Source organism: Nanorana parkeri, unplaced genomic scaffold (genome assembly GCF_000935625.1).
Source record: "Nanorana parkeri isolate BGI_ZX_2015 unplaced genomic scaffold, ASM93562v1 scaffold573, whole genome shotgun sequence".
Taxonomy (NCBI): Eukaryota; Metazoa; Chordata; class Amphibia; order Anura; family Dicroglossidae; genus Nanorana; species Nanorana parkeri.
Genome location: NW_017306841.1, coordinates 843,784 through 858,284, shown reverse-complemented (window position 1 = coordinate 858,284; position 14,501 = coordinate 843,784). Strand labels below are relative to the sequence as shown.

The 14,501-nt window shown below is 41.3% G+C and overlaps 1 protein-coding gene across 1 annotated transcript; it reads right to left on the bottom strand.

Annotated features, from left to right (window-relative positions):
• Window positions 1-214: 214 nt before the first annotated feature.
• LOC108791771 (L-amino-acid oxidase-like) lies at window positions 215-14,025 on the bottom strand. The gene is made up of 8 exons (XM_018562342.1): window positions 13,961-14,025; window positions 13,818-13,861; window positions 12,199-12,422; window positions 8,328-8,437; window positions 7,885-8,083; window positions 6,658-6,726; window positions 2,582-2,715; window positions 215-998 (listed from the first exon to the last, which is right to left on the bottom strand). Exons 1-8 carry the CDS (start codon window positions 14,023-14,025, stop codon window positions 215-217), a joined length of 1,629 nt encoding a protein of 542 aa, XP_018417844.1.
• Between the last annotated feature and the right edge of the window lie 476 nt (window positions 14,026-14,501).

Here is a 14,501-nt window from a genome sequence, read left to right as displayed (position 1 = left end):
TGAGGGCTCATGAGGAAAGCTACTGAGCCATATAAAGGACTGTCTTATGTTGCTGCTGCAAGCTATTTTATGTTTGGTCTTTAATAAACTGCATTTTACTTGACTTGTAACAAGGACACTCCACTGTAGTCTAGGTAAGTCAAGTAAAATGCAGTTTATTAAAGGGCAAACATAAAATAGCTTGCAGCTATATTCATACACATATACAATTACATTATCTGTGGAGAAAGGTGTTGGCGTCTTCGTGAACAGCTCTTGCAGCCCTCAAGCCACTTTTGATAGCTGTGTCTATCCAACCATGAGGAGCTAACGTGTGTTCCCCACCAAAATATATTCTGCCTTCAGGTTGAGACAGGTGCTCATACAGGTGAGTATACTGGTACGGGATGAAATCAGCGAATGCTCCCATAGAATATCGATCCAAACTCCACTTCTTTACCACGACCTTAGGGCAGAGGCGTCGGAGCTCCTCCTCTGGTCTCCTGTGGATGGCAGCCAAGTCTTCAAAAATGACATCAGCGCACTCTTCATCACTGAGGGCAAGGAAGAAGTCCGACTCATCCGCGAAAGTGTATGATGCAAGGAGAACACCTCTTCCTCCGGTAAAGTTGTGACTTGGGTAATAGACATAACGCGATGGGCGATCGGTAATACTTCTCCCACCGACTATACCATCCTTCTCCCAGAATCTCTCAGTGCAGCTCAGTAAGATTTTTGTTGCACTTGAATAGTGAACATAACTGATAGCAACATTTTTGTCTTTGCTCAGAGGAGGACTGAACTTAATATGTTTGGTTGCCTTCGCAGTAGATGTTATGATGACGTAGTCTGCGGTTATGCTGGTGGGAGGGGTGGACTTATCTTTACGGTACTGGACAATCACCGATTTTCCACTCCTTGTGACTTTAACTACAGGAGAATTCAATCTGATCACGTTACCCAAACCTTTAGCAACGGCCAAAGGCAATTGATCGAAACCTCCAGTGATCTCATCCAACCTGGTGAAATAGAATATTTATCAATAAGGTCATATTTATCTGCAAGTCTTTGAATTATAATAATGTAGCAATTTAAAACTTTTGTTATTTTATTTTGGATAGAACCCCTAGAAATGTTTAACTGGAATAACGTGATGGAAAATCTTACATTTTACAGATGTCACCAGAACAGGAGCTAAGGGTACATGTTCCAATGAGGACACTTCTTCCGGGGACAACTGTCTAAGAGGGGATTCCTTATCACTTTGGAGAAATCACTGTAACACTTCTCAATACAAATTAGCAAACTAAATGTGAGATTGTAGTCCATCATGGGAGTGAGCTTGGAGCGGTGACTACTTTACAATGCACACAGGGACCATTGAGAACAAAAGCAGCCCCCCTCCAGAAGGAAGGACAGTGTCTGCACCAATTCAGAGATGATTTGAGGATCTACAGCCGAGTGATACACAAATAAGATACATTTTTGTTAGAGTACTTGAATGTATTTTTAAGATTTAACTCCTGAGTTTAGTGTCACTTTAAGCACAGTAACCAATGGCAACCAATCAGAATTTACGTTGTAGAAGCCACACCATTGCAATATACACTGAGTGGCCAGTTTATTATGACCACCTGATGTTTGTAGGCAAATTAGCTATAATTAGCTATAATTGTGCCCTGAAGTTGCTAGAGGGCCAGACCATTATAAATAGGGAAGCAGGTTGTTTACCACTACAGTAGAAGTGATTTTTTTCTGAAGATATGGGTAAACAACGCGATCTAACAGCCTTTGAACGTGGGATGTTGGCGCTCGGAGCCATGGAGCGAGTATCAGCAAAACAGCAGAATTTGTTAAATGTTCAAGAGCAGCTGTTGTTGAAGTGTTTAAAGACTGGACTGTCAGCCGAAAATCTGTGTCTGAACGTGCGAATTGTGGCCGTCAGTGACTAGTCAATGTTAGGGCAGAACGGAGAGAGTGGCAAGACTGGTACAAGACAACAGAAGGGCAACAGTCCAGTGTCAGATTCCTCGCATCACCTTTCAACATCTCGTGGAGTCACGAGGCGGCCCAACGAAGTACTGATGGGGTGGTCATAATAATCTGGCCACTCAGTGTAGATTCTGGTTGATTGCTATGGGTTAGTGCCCTTAAAGTACAATAGCCACCCTGTGTGTGCTGCTATACTGGCCATATAACCTACAAGTGACCATACTTATCCCTGTAAAGCTTTATTTGGCACCTTACAACCCCCAGCCCAAATTTTGATTTGTTCCCAAGAACTCAATGGCTACCCCCATTTTGTGTCACACAACTTTGCCTCTTTGATATTATCTACATCGAGGCCAACCAACTCGAAACGTGACAGTGGGTAATGTCAGTCTCTTTTATCTCTTTTAATTTCATTTGGAGTTTACTTGCTAGATTTAATTCTATATTTGTAGTGCTTGTAAACAGCATAGCACTTTGCATCCTTTTTCTTCTTTTTTTTTTTTTTTGGTAGTAGACAATCCAATTTCATATTGTGACCTCAGTTTTGGTGGTCCCTTTAGCCTTTATTATTTGTACATATTTTTATAAGAGGAAATATGAGAATATATACCTTGGGGTACTAAAAACATACGAATCCAGCATTGCTTCCATAAATGAGACGTAGGGCTGACCATGAGTATTCTCGAAGTATCCAAGCATATTGAGAGCACCAGTGCTCAAATGCCCTTCATCAAACAGGACGGACTATTTCAGAGAGAAATAAGAACATGCAATGAACATTTTGCCAGGATGGTAACTTGCCTTGTTAACAATTTAAAACAGAAGAATTACTGGACATTGCAACCAAGCCGACAGCCCTTGTGTAAATTTGGCAAAGCCCTGCCCAATTCTTTTCTCAGTTGACAGTTGCAGACATGCAAATGTGTAGAGCAAAATACACATCTAGAGAAATCCCTGTGCTCAGTCAATTTATAGTTTTGCTCTCAACACTGCTGACCGTATGCAGGGACCAGGGCCGGCCTTAGGCCTTTATGCACCCTGTGCGAGAAAGCTTTACAGCGCCCCTCAGTGACCACACCCCTCAGTGGCCACATCCCCAGTAACCACACCCATTTCCCCCAATATCCACACCATTTAAAGACTCACATTTTGTTAAGCCACAAACAAAAATATATTAAAAAGTATGATAAAAATAAAACTTTTATTCAAAGGTATTAAATTTGTAGACACAATATAAGTATTCTTATCAAATAAAACAAGAGAAGGCAAACAAGTGATAAACAATAAATGTCAAACTAAAATAGAGTCTATAAAAATAAAGTGTCAGGTTGTCATGCCAATCCCTTTTTTCAAGTAAGTATATCTAGAAAAGTAAAAATAAAAACTAGAACACAGAACCCAGACTACGTGCAAATTAATGAATTGCTATTTGCCCGAATATACGAAAAATGTATTCCGGCACATAATAATTTGTTTGAGAATGTGCGGCGGCCATGTTGGCCACCGGCGTGTTCTGTGAATGCGTGCCACCATCTTGGAGGCGGGGAGCATGACGTTACATGACGCCATGCATGGGTGGCATCAGGTGACGTCACACGCCGATATAGGCGCTGCCATCTTGGTGTATACCTAGATATACACTAAGATGGCAGCGCCCAACACGTGCAGTGTTATATGATGTCATGCACCCTGCCTCCAGAACACGCCAATGGCTGAATCCAAAATCGCATAAAAATGTTTTTGTTTGATTAAACGAATGGAAACGTTTTTAGTTTTCGTTCATTTCATGAGAAAATAATGTTTAATCTTTGCACATGTCTAATAATATGTGTGTGTGTGTGTGTGAGAGGGGGTGGGGGCAGTTTTCCCTTTTGTAAAATAATTTTGTACATTTTGTATAATTTTTTTATATATTTTTTAAATTATTATTTATTTATTTTTTACTGTTGGGAGGGCTACGTCTGTTCATTCATAACTGGGGGCACATAGTACTATGTGTCTCCAGTTATTTACAAACACCGGAGTTATCAGACAAGCGCTCCAGTCATGGGGCGGGCGGACGAGGGAGCACTGTCTTGTCGGATGGCCAGCGGTGAGGAGGAGAGAAGCCGCCCCGAGGACGAGCTGTGTCGGCCGACTGGCGCCTTTGTTGCCATGCTGCCCTGTGCGGCCGCACAGCTCGCACACCCCTAAGGCCGGCCCTGGCAGGGACATTCTGCTTCCAGCAGTTGGTGATCTCCAGTGATTACATGAGTGTAGTGCAGCAGAGAATTGGCCTTTACAATATGGCACCTGGTCTGGACACTGACCTTTCTCGTACTTAGCCCTTCCCTGTAATTTCTGGCCACTATCTAGCCTGCAAGACACTTACAGGAGCACATCCCTGTCACCAATTCAGAAGAAAATGAGGAAGAAGAGTCGGTCTGCACAGATACTTGCCTCAGAATATAAGCAGAAATCACAAAATACCTTGACACACTTTGCACCAAAGATACATAATCATAAAGCTTATGGAAAGTACCTGTAAGTACAATATCTTATCTACAGGGACTTCTGCGCTCGATTAATCTAAGAAAACTGGGCGTTTCTCCTTACAGCTGCTCACTTAAATTGGCTGCATGAGCCTGCATTAATATCATTCCAAACATGTGAAGCGGCACTATCACCCAACAAGTAAACGAATATGTGGAAAAACCAAATATTATAGTGAACAATACTATTGTGAGTGAAAAGAAAAAAAATTATGTATGTATAATATTTTTCAAATATTTTCCAAATTAAATCTTCTAGTCAACTGTTTGTGTAAATCACAAGGTGATAATCTAAAAAAACTCCAAATGACTAATAAAGTAGCAAACGTCCTGTGTCAGTGTGTAAAACACATAATTGAAACAAAGTGTCCATAAATTCATTTAACGCAGGCAGCTCTCTCTCAAAAAAAAAAAGTGTTGTCTTAGGCCTGGTTCACACCTGAACGTTTTCTAGCGCGTTCAATGCTCGACGAACGCTCTACAAAACGCTCAAACATCTAAATCCCATTGTATTCAATGGGTCTGGTTCACACCTTGCCGTATTTCCGCCTGTCCGAACGCGATACAAAACGGCCTACGCCCAAAGAAGTACATGTACTTCTTTGGGGCGTTTTGGTCTCGCGTTTCCATTGGGATACAGCCAAGTAGCCCTCGGAAACGCGCGTTCGCGGTAAAAATGCACGACGCGAAACGCGTGACAAACGCGCATATGCAATACGCCTAGGTGTGAACCCAGCCTTAGTCTTTCTTTGTGCGTCACTCTGCCCACTCTTGTAATTTCTTGTGTGTATTTTTTGCTGATGTGCTCATAAAAAACACCAGTGCTCTGATAAATAAGCCTCTCACCTCCGTGTTCAGACCCTTGGGTCTCAAAGCGCTTCTTATAGGGTAAAACTCCTTCCTCACACTATTTGAAGCTGTGATCTTCCTTCCTTCAGATGAGACCAATCCTGATCTTAAAGTTTTTCTCCTCTACCGACAGCCCAACTTCATCTCAAAAAGATCTCTCGAAGACAGAAGTGGAAATCATAGCGCACACCGTATGCATAAAATTTTTTATAAAAAGAAAAAAAAATACACTTACATAAAAACGAATAAAATCGCGTATCAGAATCACATTCCTGGATGTCAGATCTGTCCTCCGCTTTCTCTCCAGGCGTTCTGACGTCACTGACTCAGCTTCTACGTGTTACGTCTAATTGACTTCATCAATAAAGTCAATTAGACGTAACGCGTAGAAGCTTCCTGGTGAAGTCAATTAGACGTAACGCGTAGAAGTTTTTTTTTGAGAGAGAGAGCTGCCTGCGTTAAATTAATTTATGGACACTTTGTTTCAATTACCGTATTTTTCCGTCTATAAGACGGAGGAAGGAAAACTTATCTTGTCTCTGCAATCCGAAGTTTCACTCGTGAGGCTACGGTAGTTTGCAGTGGTATTGGCACTTTCGGCAGTTTCGCAACCGCAGTTCTCCTCTCGGCCCCCGTGTATAAGACGCCCCTTGCTACTTTATTAGTCATTTGGAGTTTTTTTTTAGATTATCACCTTGTGATTTACACAAACAGTTGACTAGAAGATTTAATTTGGAAAATATTTGAAAAATATTATACATACATATTTTTGTTCACTATAATATTTGGTTTTTGCACATATTTGTTTACTTGTTGGGTGATAGCGCCGCTTCACATGTTTGAATGAAGTACAATATCTTGTTGAGGCTTATTTGAAAATAACACTCAGAACATAAGCAGAAATCACAAGATAACTTGACACACTTTGCACCAAAGATGCATAATCATAAAGCAAGTACCTGTTAGTACAATATCTTGTTACTCATTCTGGTTTTAGTGAAGATGCAGACAAGCTGAATGTAAACAATACAATGTTCACATTGGCCTGTGACTGTGATAAAAGCAGTCAAAGCACAGTGAAAGGAAATGCAAGAAGTTACATACTGTATGTTAATATTCTGGGTATCCCTGGTTACAAAAAAAGAGGCACATGTATTTACAAAAGTAAAGATACTCTTTAAAATGTCAGCACAATGGAGTACACGTGGTGGTCACAGAACATACATGCAAACATTACATTTTAACACTGGCTGCAAACTAACATTTCCATTGCAAGTAGGCTAATGTCATGGCCTAATTATGTTACCTGCAGAGAAGTTTTGTCAAACTGGTTCAAGAGTGCAGAACAGTTTTCTCCAATATTTCTTTTTACGAACTAAAAAAAAGAAAATGTGATAAGTTACAATGGAGATTAGATTTGCATTGCCTTTGTCTTCTGTTGCTCTCTGTATTTGTATGCTGGTTTTCATCCTAGTCATGATTCCATCTGCTTTTGTCTGCATGCAGTGCATTCTGGCACTCTGACTCTTCCTGTCTCATGTGGGCCTTCATTTGTATAGGCAGGCGTATATTGGGAGTTGTACTTTTGCACTCCCTGCACCTCACTGAGAGCCACTTACCACTAGCTAGCAATGCGGTATACTGTTCTCTGACTGGTCTAACCCTGTTCCTGCTCCGTGCTGGATTTACACCAGTGGTTCTCAACCTGTGTAAACTCAGGACCCACATTTGTCCTTGGTCGTTAAATCGTGACCCAAGTCGAACTGCAATGGAGCGCACGGCATTGCGGTACCGCGATTGAACTGTGGGCGGGAGGTGCATTTGGGGTGCCATTCAAATGAATGACAGCGCAACGCACCTCCCACACCAGAACGCGTACTAGTATATGTGATTACATGGTACAGTGCGTTAATTGCACAGGACTGTTCGATTAACGCACTGTACTAGTGTGAACGGGCCCTCAAAAACCTTATGAGAATTGGAGTGGATCCTCAGCTTGGGGTCCAGTGTGGGCTGCTGTGCTGTGCCAGAGCTCCATCCATATGTGCATTGCTTGTACAGCTCCCCTGTGCACCTTGTAGAGGTGCTGGCAGCCAGAATGTGATGTCACTCCGGTCCTCGCACCTCTACAGGACATGCGAGGGAGCTGTAAGCAACGCACGAATGGATGGAGCTCCCTCACGGCCATTCCCCCAGCTATCCCCACCTCACCCTACCTCAAGCTGACAATCAGTGCCAGGCAGCATATTTGGCTGCTCAGCGTGATAACTGACGTTGCTGCACTAGGGGGAGACTGAGAAGCCTCTCACCTAGAAAAGTGGAAGGCATGCGGCGACCCACTGAACACGGGGTCGCGACCCACTTTTGGGTCACGACCCACCAGTTGAGAACCAAGGATTTACATAATACTCCTGTCATCCCGCCCCGGCATTCCAGGAGCCACACAAAACCTGTAGATAGAGCCAGCAGTCCTCTGTTACCCATGACAATACCAATATTAAGGATATATTATATTCTGGGAACCAGTGGTTACCTGAAATGCGATTTCAGATAGGTCATCAATGGATTTTCCTTCTTCCTCAGGTCTCAATGTAAACCCAAACAGGTTTGGTTCCTTACTAACATCCTTCTGTAGTTGCCTTATGTTATTGAACAAGTATACGTTGTCTTCATCAGATATGATAAAGGGGTTTATCTGCAACTCATGCTGACGCACGTATTCCCGTAAAATCCTGTAAAAGTAAACAGATGCATGATTCCCAGTTTCCACATACTAAGGTTCACAAGGCTTTCTGGGAAAGAGTGGGATTCTGCACTTACTGATAGGATGGAGCATTGATGGAGAGTGTAAACATGAAAATCGGAATCCTCAATTAATTGGCAGCCTTAGCTTTGAATTATCAGTAGGTACAAAGGTAAATTTTAGAAAATGATATGTAAAATATTTATCAATACAAAAGAGTCTTTTATAGTTACCTGTGAGATAGTGGAATACGCATGGGTCCCAGCTCTCCATACCAGCCCTCTGGGTCTCTATAGGTCAATACACGACCTCCTACTCGGTTACTGGCCTCCAGGACTGTCACCTGAGATATAGCATAGGATGAATATTTTCCTATAATGTTTCTACTAAATCCAATCTTATCCGCCATTAATTAAACTGGAACTCCAGTCCAAAAATGTTTATAATTCTGATTAGAATGAAAAAGGGCTAAATATCTGTTGGGTTTTTGAAGCTTCTGGTTTTCACCTTAAGGAGATTTGCTCTTACATTTGCCATCTCAACAAGAAATCCCCAACAGGGACACCAGCAACAATAAAAATCTGACTGAAGTTCTAAACTTGTCCTGTTCTATGCACAAGCTAAACAAAAGGTTTGAATAGAGTTCTCTGTTAATGAGTCATTTTAGCTTTAAATATGGTCTTCCAAAAGCTCTCCTACCAGGTCTATGGTGGCCTTTAGCAGTCCTTAGGATTACGGCTCTCTCTGGGATTGAATGAAGCATGGCGCGAATGTGCGGAATGAAGGAGACCCAATGGATTTGAAATAGAAGAAATAGAAGTTGTGTGGATAGAATCGCTGGAACAGGGAGAAAATAAAGTGTCGGAACATGTGGGCTGCACATTTGATGGTGAGAATATGACTTAAAGGACAACATAAAGGACTATACCAAAGGTATAGTTGTCCTGCCATGTACTTTATTGTTAAATGCAAGCACTGTGAATACTTGAATTTGACCTGGCAGCAGCACCTTACAGTCCCTGTATAGCAGAGTTCAAATTGGATGAGCAGAAGGGAGAAGCAGCACAAAGAGACAGATAAGAGTGTGGTCATAGAGAAGAGAGCATAGTGACAGAGAGATAAACTCATCAATCTGATGCTTCTTCTTTCACTGACCAGTCACAGGCTGGAGGAGGGAAACGACCTGTAAGTATTACTTAACAGTAAGAGAAAAAAAATTAGGTCTCCTGCCCTGGCAGTCAGGGCAGTGCTGTGTGGCAGAGCTATTTAAAATTCATGACTGGATATGAAGAAATACAAATTCTTTTGGCAGGCACAGCTACCATATATGTATTTTATATCTGTGCATTTAGTTGTATGCTTAGAATTTAGATTTATTTATATTGGCACCCTGTCTCATTTTTATGTACTGGTACAGCTGCTAACCCTTTTTTTATATACCAGCTACCACTCCAGTTTAAGTTTAATTGGTTACAGCTATCACACCACACCTAGTTATGCCATTTGACTGCAGAAATAATTTAGTAATAATAATTCCAAGCAATACTTAGTCATCAAACCATATTCTTAGAATTATTTTCTAGAAGTATCCCAATTCTGTATGTAACCTCTCTTTATATTTTACTATATATCTTTTCATACTTATGTATAATACAAATAGATTGTAGTTATATTTCTTTCTAGTTGGGATTTAAATCAAGTTTGGTATGTGACCTTTTATAACATACAGTATAACAATAAAATATACCAAAAAAGTACACAAATGTGACATATGGTGGAATTACAGGGTCATTTTTAGATAATTTTTAGACTTAAAGAGGTTTTGGCTGCCTGGTCTGTTAAGCTTTAGGAAAGCTTTCCTTCTTCCATTCCTCCTGTAGTCCATTTTTTAACCAGTTTGGATTGCCAGGTCCAGCTATAGAGGATAATGGCTGCTTGAACTAAAAAAGACTGCTTTACCACACCAATTTCATAATAAAGGGTTTCTTGAATACTGACAAAGAAGTCTTATACCCTCTGAAACCATTAATGACACTCTGAGTTATAGGACAGTATGGCGTAATGCTTATTCTTGGGTCAGGACATAGGTGGAGCAGAAAACAATGGCAACTCATCCTAAGCAGAATGGACAAAGTTGGATAAGAATCACCTGAACCACCTCAACTAATGTATGAATATAAAGTTTTTTTTACTGTTGGGAAATGGAAGGTTTTGGAAGAATTAACCAGACCCTGGCCTCACTAAGGTGAGAACCACTGTTTCTAGTTACCTTTCCTAAGAGAAATGGGCATTCATTGCTGACCTGGGACAGATTAAGTACTTACATAGTTACATAGTATTTGATGTTGAATAAAGACATGTGAATGTGTGTTTGTGCATGCATGGGAATATGCATTTAAATGAGTCCCGTTGTGTTCTAGTCTTTAAGAGTAGCTGTACCCCTGCATGTTATAGTCTTTGAGTAGGATATCTAACAGGGTTATTCACCAAAGGGTGAAGAGTTTGGAGAAGGCAGTAGAAGTGATCAATCTAGGACAACATAGATGATTTGGAAAAATTCTCCAATTCAGCTCACTTTCCAGTTCAGCTATGTTCTCCTAGATTATTCACTCCCCCTGCCTTCTCCAAATTCTTCACCCTTTAGTGAATAACCCTATAAATGATTTTTGAATGATTCAATACTCTCTGCTGATACTACTGCTTGTAGAAAAGAGTTCCAAGATGTAACCACTCTGACTGAAAAGAAGCCCCTACGGCCTTTGTGGGTAAATCTTTTTTTCTTCCAATTTTAGGTGGTGGACTCTAGTCTTCTTTGTACAGTAAAAAGTTTATTGCTGATCTTGCCATCACCATTAAACATGTTCTACATCAAAATCATGTCCTCTTGAACGCCTCACTTCCAGGGTGAAGAAGTTTAAATTTAGCAACCTTGTCTCATAGCTTGGGTCCTCCAGCCCATTCATTAATTGCCCTTCTCTGGACTCTCTCCAGCTCAAGGACATCCTTTCTGGGGATTGGTGACCAAGATTGAACCACATATTCAAGATGAGGCCAAAGCAGTGATCTATAAAGTGGCATATTTATTGCTTTGTCCCTACAGTACATTCCCTTGACTTGACAGTACTTTGTTAGATTCAGCCTGGCATTGCATACTATTGTTTAATCTGTAGTCAACTACTACCGCCAAATCTTTATCCATTTCTGACTTTCCTAGTGGAGATGACTACTTATATTCAGGAGGTTCATTTAAATGTGGCCACCTCCACCCAACTCTCTATACACCCCTTTTCTTTGCTTCCGCGCTGCTTGGTTCCCTCTCCAGAGCAAATTCTCTGTACTTATAGATGTAGGCATGTATTACTTTCTCCCCATCCTCAAGGATGCAAGGACAGTTTCCTGAGTGATCAATTACTAGAGAGCAGCGCTCTCACATGGAGGCAGGGAGAGAACCCTTAGCCCTGTACAACATCTGACCCAGGCCTTTTTCTCTATGCCCTTGCAGGTGAAGTGTTAAATTGGGCAAAAAACAGCCCCATCGTAAAGTGCATGTATAGCCCAAATTATGTTATTCACTATTGTATGGGGTATAGGAGGATTAGAGCGTCATTCAGGTTTTTGAATTGCTTTGCTTTCACCTACTTGGGAGATGTACCTTTTCTATTTGTCCTGGTCACCCTTGTCACTAGCAAAGTAAATTCAAAATGTTACAGTTGTTACCAGAACAGGAGGTGAGAGCATATCTTCCAATATGGACATTTGCTATGGTGGTAACTGTCTACAAAGGGAATTCCCTTAACTTTGCAAAGATTTACACTCAATTGCTGTTGCATCTTCCGGACAGGATGCTAAGGGAAATCTCACCAACAGGACAAAGATAGCAAAAAAACTGACAGGGGTTTTAACCTCTGTTCAAAGGGTTTTGGCCATTCCTAGACTTTGAGGTTGAGGCCTTAACAGTTCTTAGTGGATTACCCGGGGTTGCCACACTTTATCATACACCACCAGGGTATAGTATATTGATATATACTATAGTATATTGATACTTGGCTGATAGAATTTATAAACAACATCTATGACTAACTTCCAATAAATGTATCTACTTACTCTATGACCGGTATCCTGTAAAGTTTTTGCCGCTGATAATCCGGACATCCCAGCACCGACGATTACAATGTGTTTTCGGTGAGACTTTGCGACCGGAGGTAATCCACTTGTGGCAATATTTAGCAGCTGTTCATATTCTGGATCCTGAAGACATTCCTCCAACAAGTTTAAACCATCGGTGCTTTGACAGTATGACCCAGTCCAAACCAACAGGCTGAGAAATACTGAGGGGAAAAGAAGATTACAAAGTACTGTGGGGTTGTTTTTTTTGTCACTATCAAAAATAATGCATTGCTGTCTGTTGCACTGAGGAAAAGGTAGACCATCCATGGACCTGTGAATACCTTCAGATTTTGGTGTGAATGCACCCTTAATGATAAAAGGTGGAGCTGTTTTCGCTGTATAATGTGAGATGTCAGGAATTTATTAGTCTGTAAAGTCTGTGGAATCTGCCAAACTTTGATCCCTGGATAGCCCTGCTGGCACAACCTGGCTTCATAATAGTTTACTTTTCAATCAACTTTTGTTGAAGGGGTTGAGTGGAAATTTGTAGCTTGAATGATGACTGCAGCCAGTCAGATGGGAACTGCAGCCAATCCCCTGCAATCAATAGTTCGGTAGGGGAGATTCCTTCATCCCCGCTGTTTAGCATGGATTGGAGAATCAAAAGCTGCACGGCCAGCTCAACTAATAAGGTCATTGTTAAGGTTAAAAGGACTAAATCCAGCCAGTCGACTGACCACCAGAATTGTGTATGAATATCACTCCGTAGGCTGATCAGACTTTTATCTTATATGCCATGAGAGCAGAGAGAATTACTTCCTTCTAATTAACTGTTCCCACATCAACAATGTTAAAAAAATCTACCATTGGTATGTACATTGAAGGATAGTTCTGTTAGATGTCTGGATCATGTTTCTAGTTATTTCCAGGACAGTTCCACTGGAAGTGACAACGACCTCTCATAGGAGGGAAAAACCTGTGAGCTCATTGGGGCTCTCTGTATTTCAAGCGCTGTTATTTATTTTTAGTTCTGATCCAGTTGTCAGTAGCACGTCGCCAACTTGAGACAACAAGACAAACCTTGCAATTAAAAGATCTTTGCTTAGACTATTTATTGAGCAAAAAGGTAAACCTGACTTTCCAGGGGAGGAACCCTCCCTGTATCAGCTGTGGAGTACGAGTAAAGACAAGTATTTCTAGCCTACGTGTGTGATACCTCGTCCCTAAAATAGAACTCTTTTCTTCGTTTTGGATAGAGTTGGAACCCCTTTTTTTTTGTTGATGAATGTATCCTTGTAGGAGAGATGCCCTTCACTTCCTGTTGTCTCACTAGGACAGGAAATTAGCAAAATCTGTCTCTGACAGCAATCACCTCATTAGTCGAGTAGGGGAGATTTAAAACATGTTTAAGGTCTTGGTTGTTCCTAGCTAAGAACGGACTGCACATCCATGACTTCAGTGTTTCAACAGATCTTCATTGTTCTGGAGAACTTGGGGAAAATATCTCCAAAAGGAACATCAATAAAAACCTGATTAGGTTCAAACCCATCCCCACTCTACGCTCACCCCCACTGGTATTCAACCTTAAGAAAACAAACTAGGCTCACTCGACGTACACCAAAGATCAAGATAGAGTTTTTCATCACATACCGTACTTAAACTGAAAAGCAAAAAAAGCAAATTTACAAGGGTCATATTCAAGTGTAAGTCATGAGACTGTATAATACTTACCTTTTCCAGATTTCCTCAGCCTGGTCACGTGTCGAGCAATGTCTTCTTTGTCTTCATATCTTCTTCAGCGGTAGATGGTCCTCGATGATGCATCTTTTCTCTGTAAGGGCAGGGCACTGTAGTGGCACCCCAATAGTGGCGGGTCCATGACACCCTGTGCTCACCATATATCTTTTGGGTTGAATGACACTGGACACCATTCAACCTGAAAGACTGAGGACAATTTGTGGTAAAAATAAATTACTTGGGGGGAGCACTACCAGCAGGAGGGGCGTAGTGCAGCTAGAGCAGCTTTTTTTTTATTGAGATCATAGGACAGCTTAAAAAATAGCATGGATTGCATTTTAAGGTCCTCAAGGGTACCTGTCTCTTCCTGTTGTGGCATAACATGAGGCAGAAAGCCGGCTATGAATGGCTGTGCATAGAATCTCACTATGGATTGGCCCTTCCTGACATGTGATTGTAGCGTGTATAGACAGTTGGCCATACATGTTTCCTGCTTTTGTCGAAGGAGTTGGGTGGAAACATTTTGGCCAAACAGTAACTGCAAGCAATTAGATGCAGTCATT

Bases quoted from the DNA above. Each gene is read 5' to 3' on its own strand.
- LOC108791771 (XM_018562342.1), bottom strand. From the start codon at position 14,025: ATGCATCATCGAGGACCATCTACCGCTGAAGAAGATATGAAGACAAAG. The intron at 8,084-8,327 runs GTAACTATAAAA...TTACTTTTACAG, and splicing joins CGTATTCCACTATCTCACAG to GATTTTACGGGAATACGTGC. The intron at 999-2,581 runs GTATATATTCTC...CTATTTCACCAG, and splicing joins TATGTTTTTAGTACCCCAAG to GTTGGATGAGATCACTGGAG.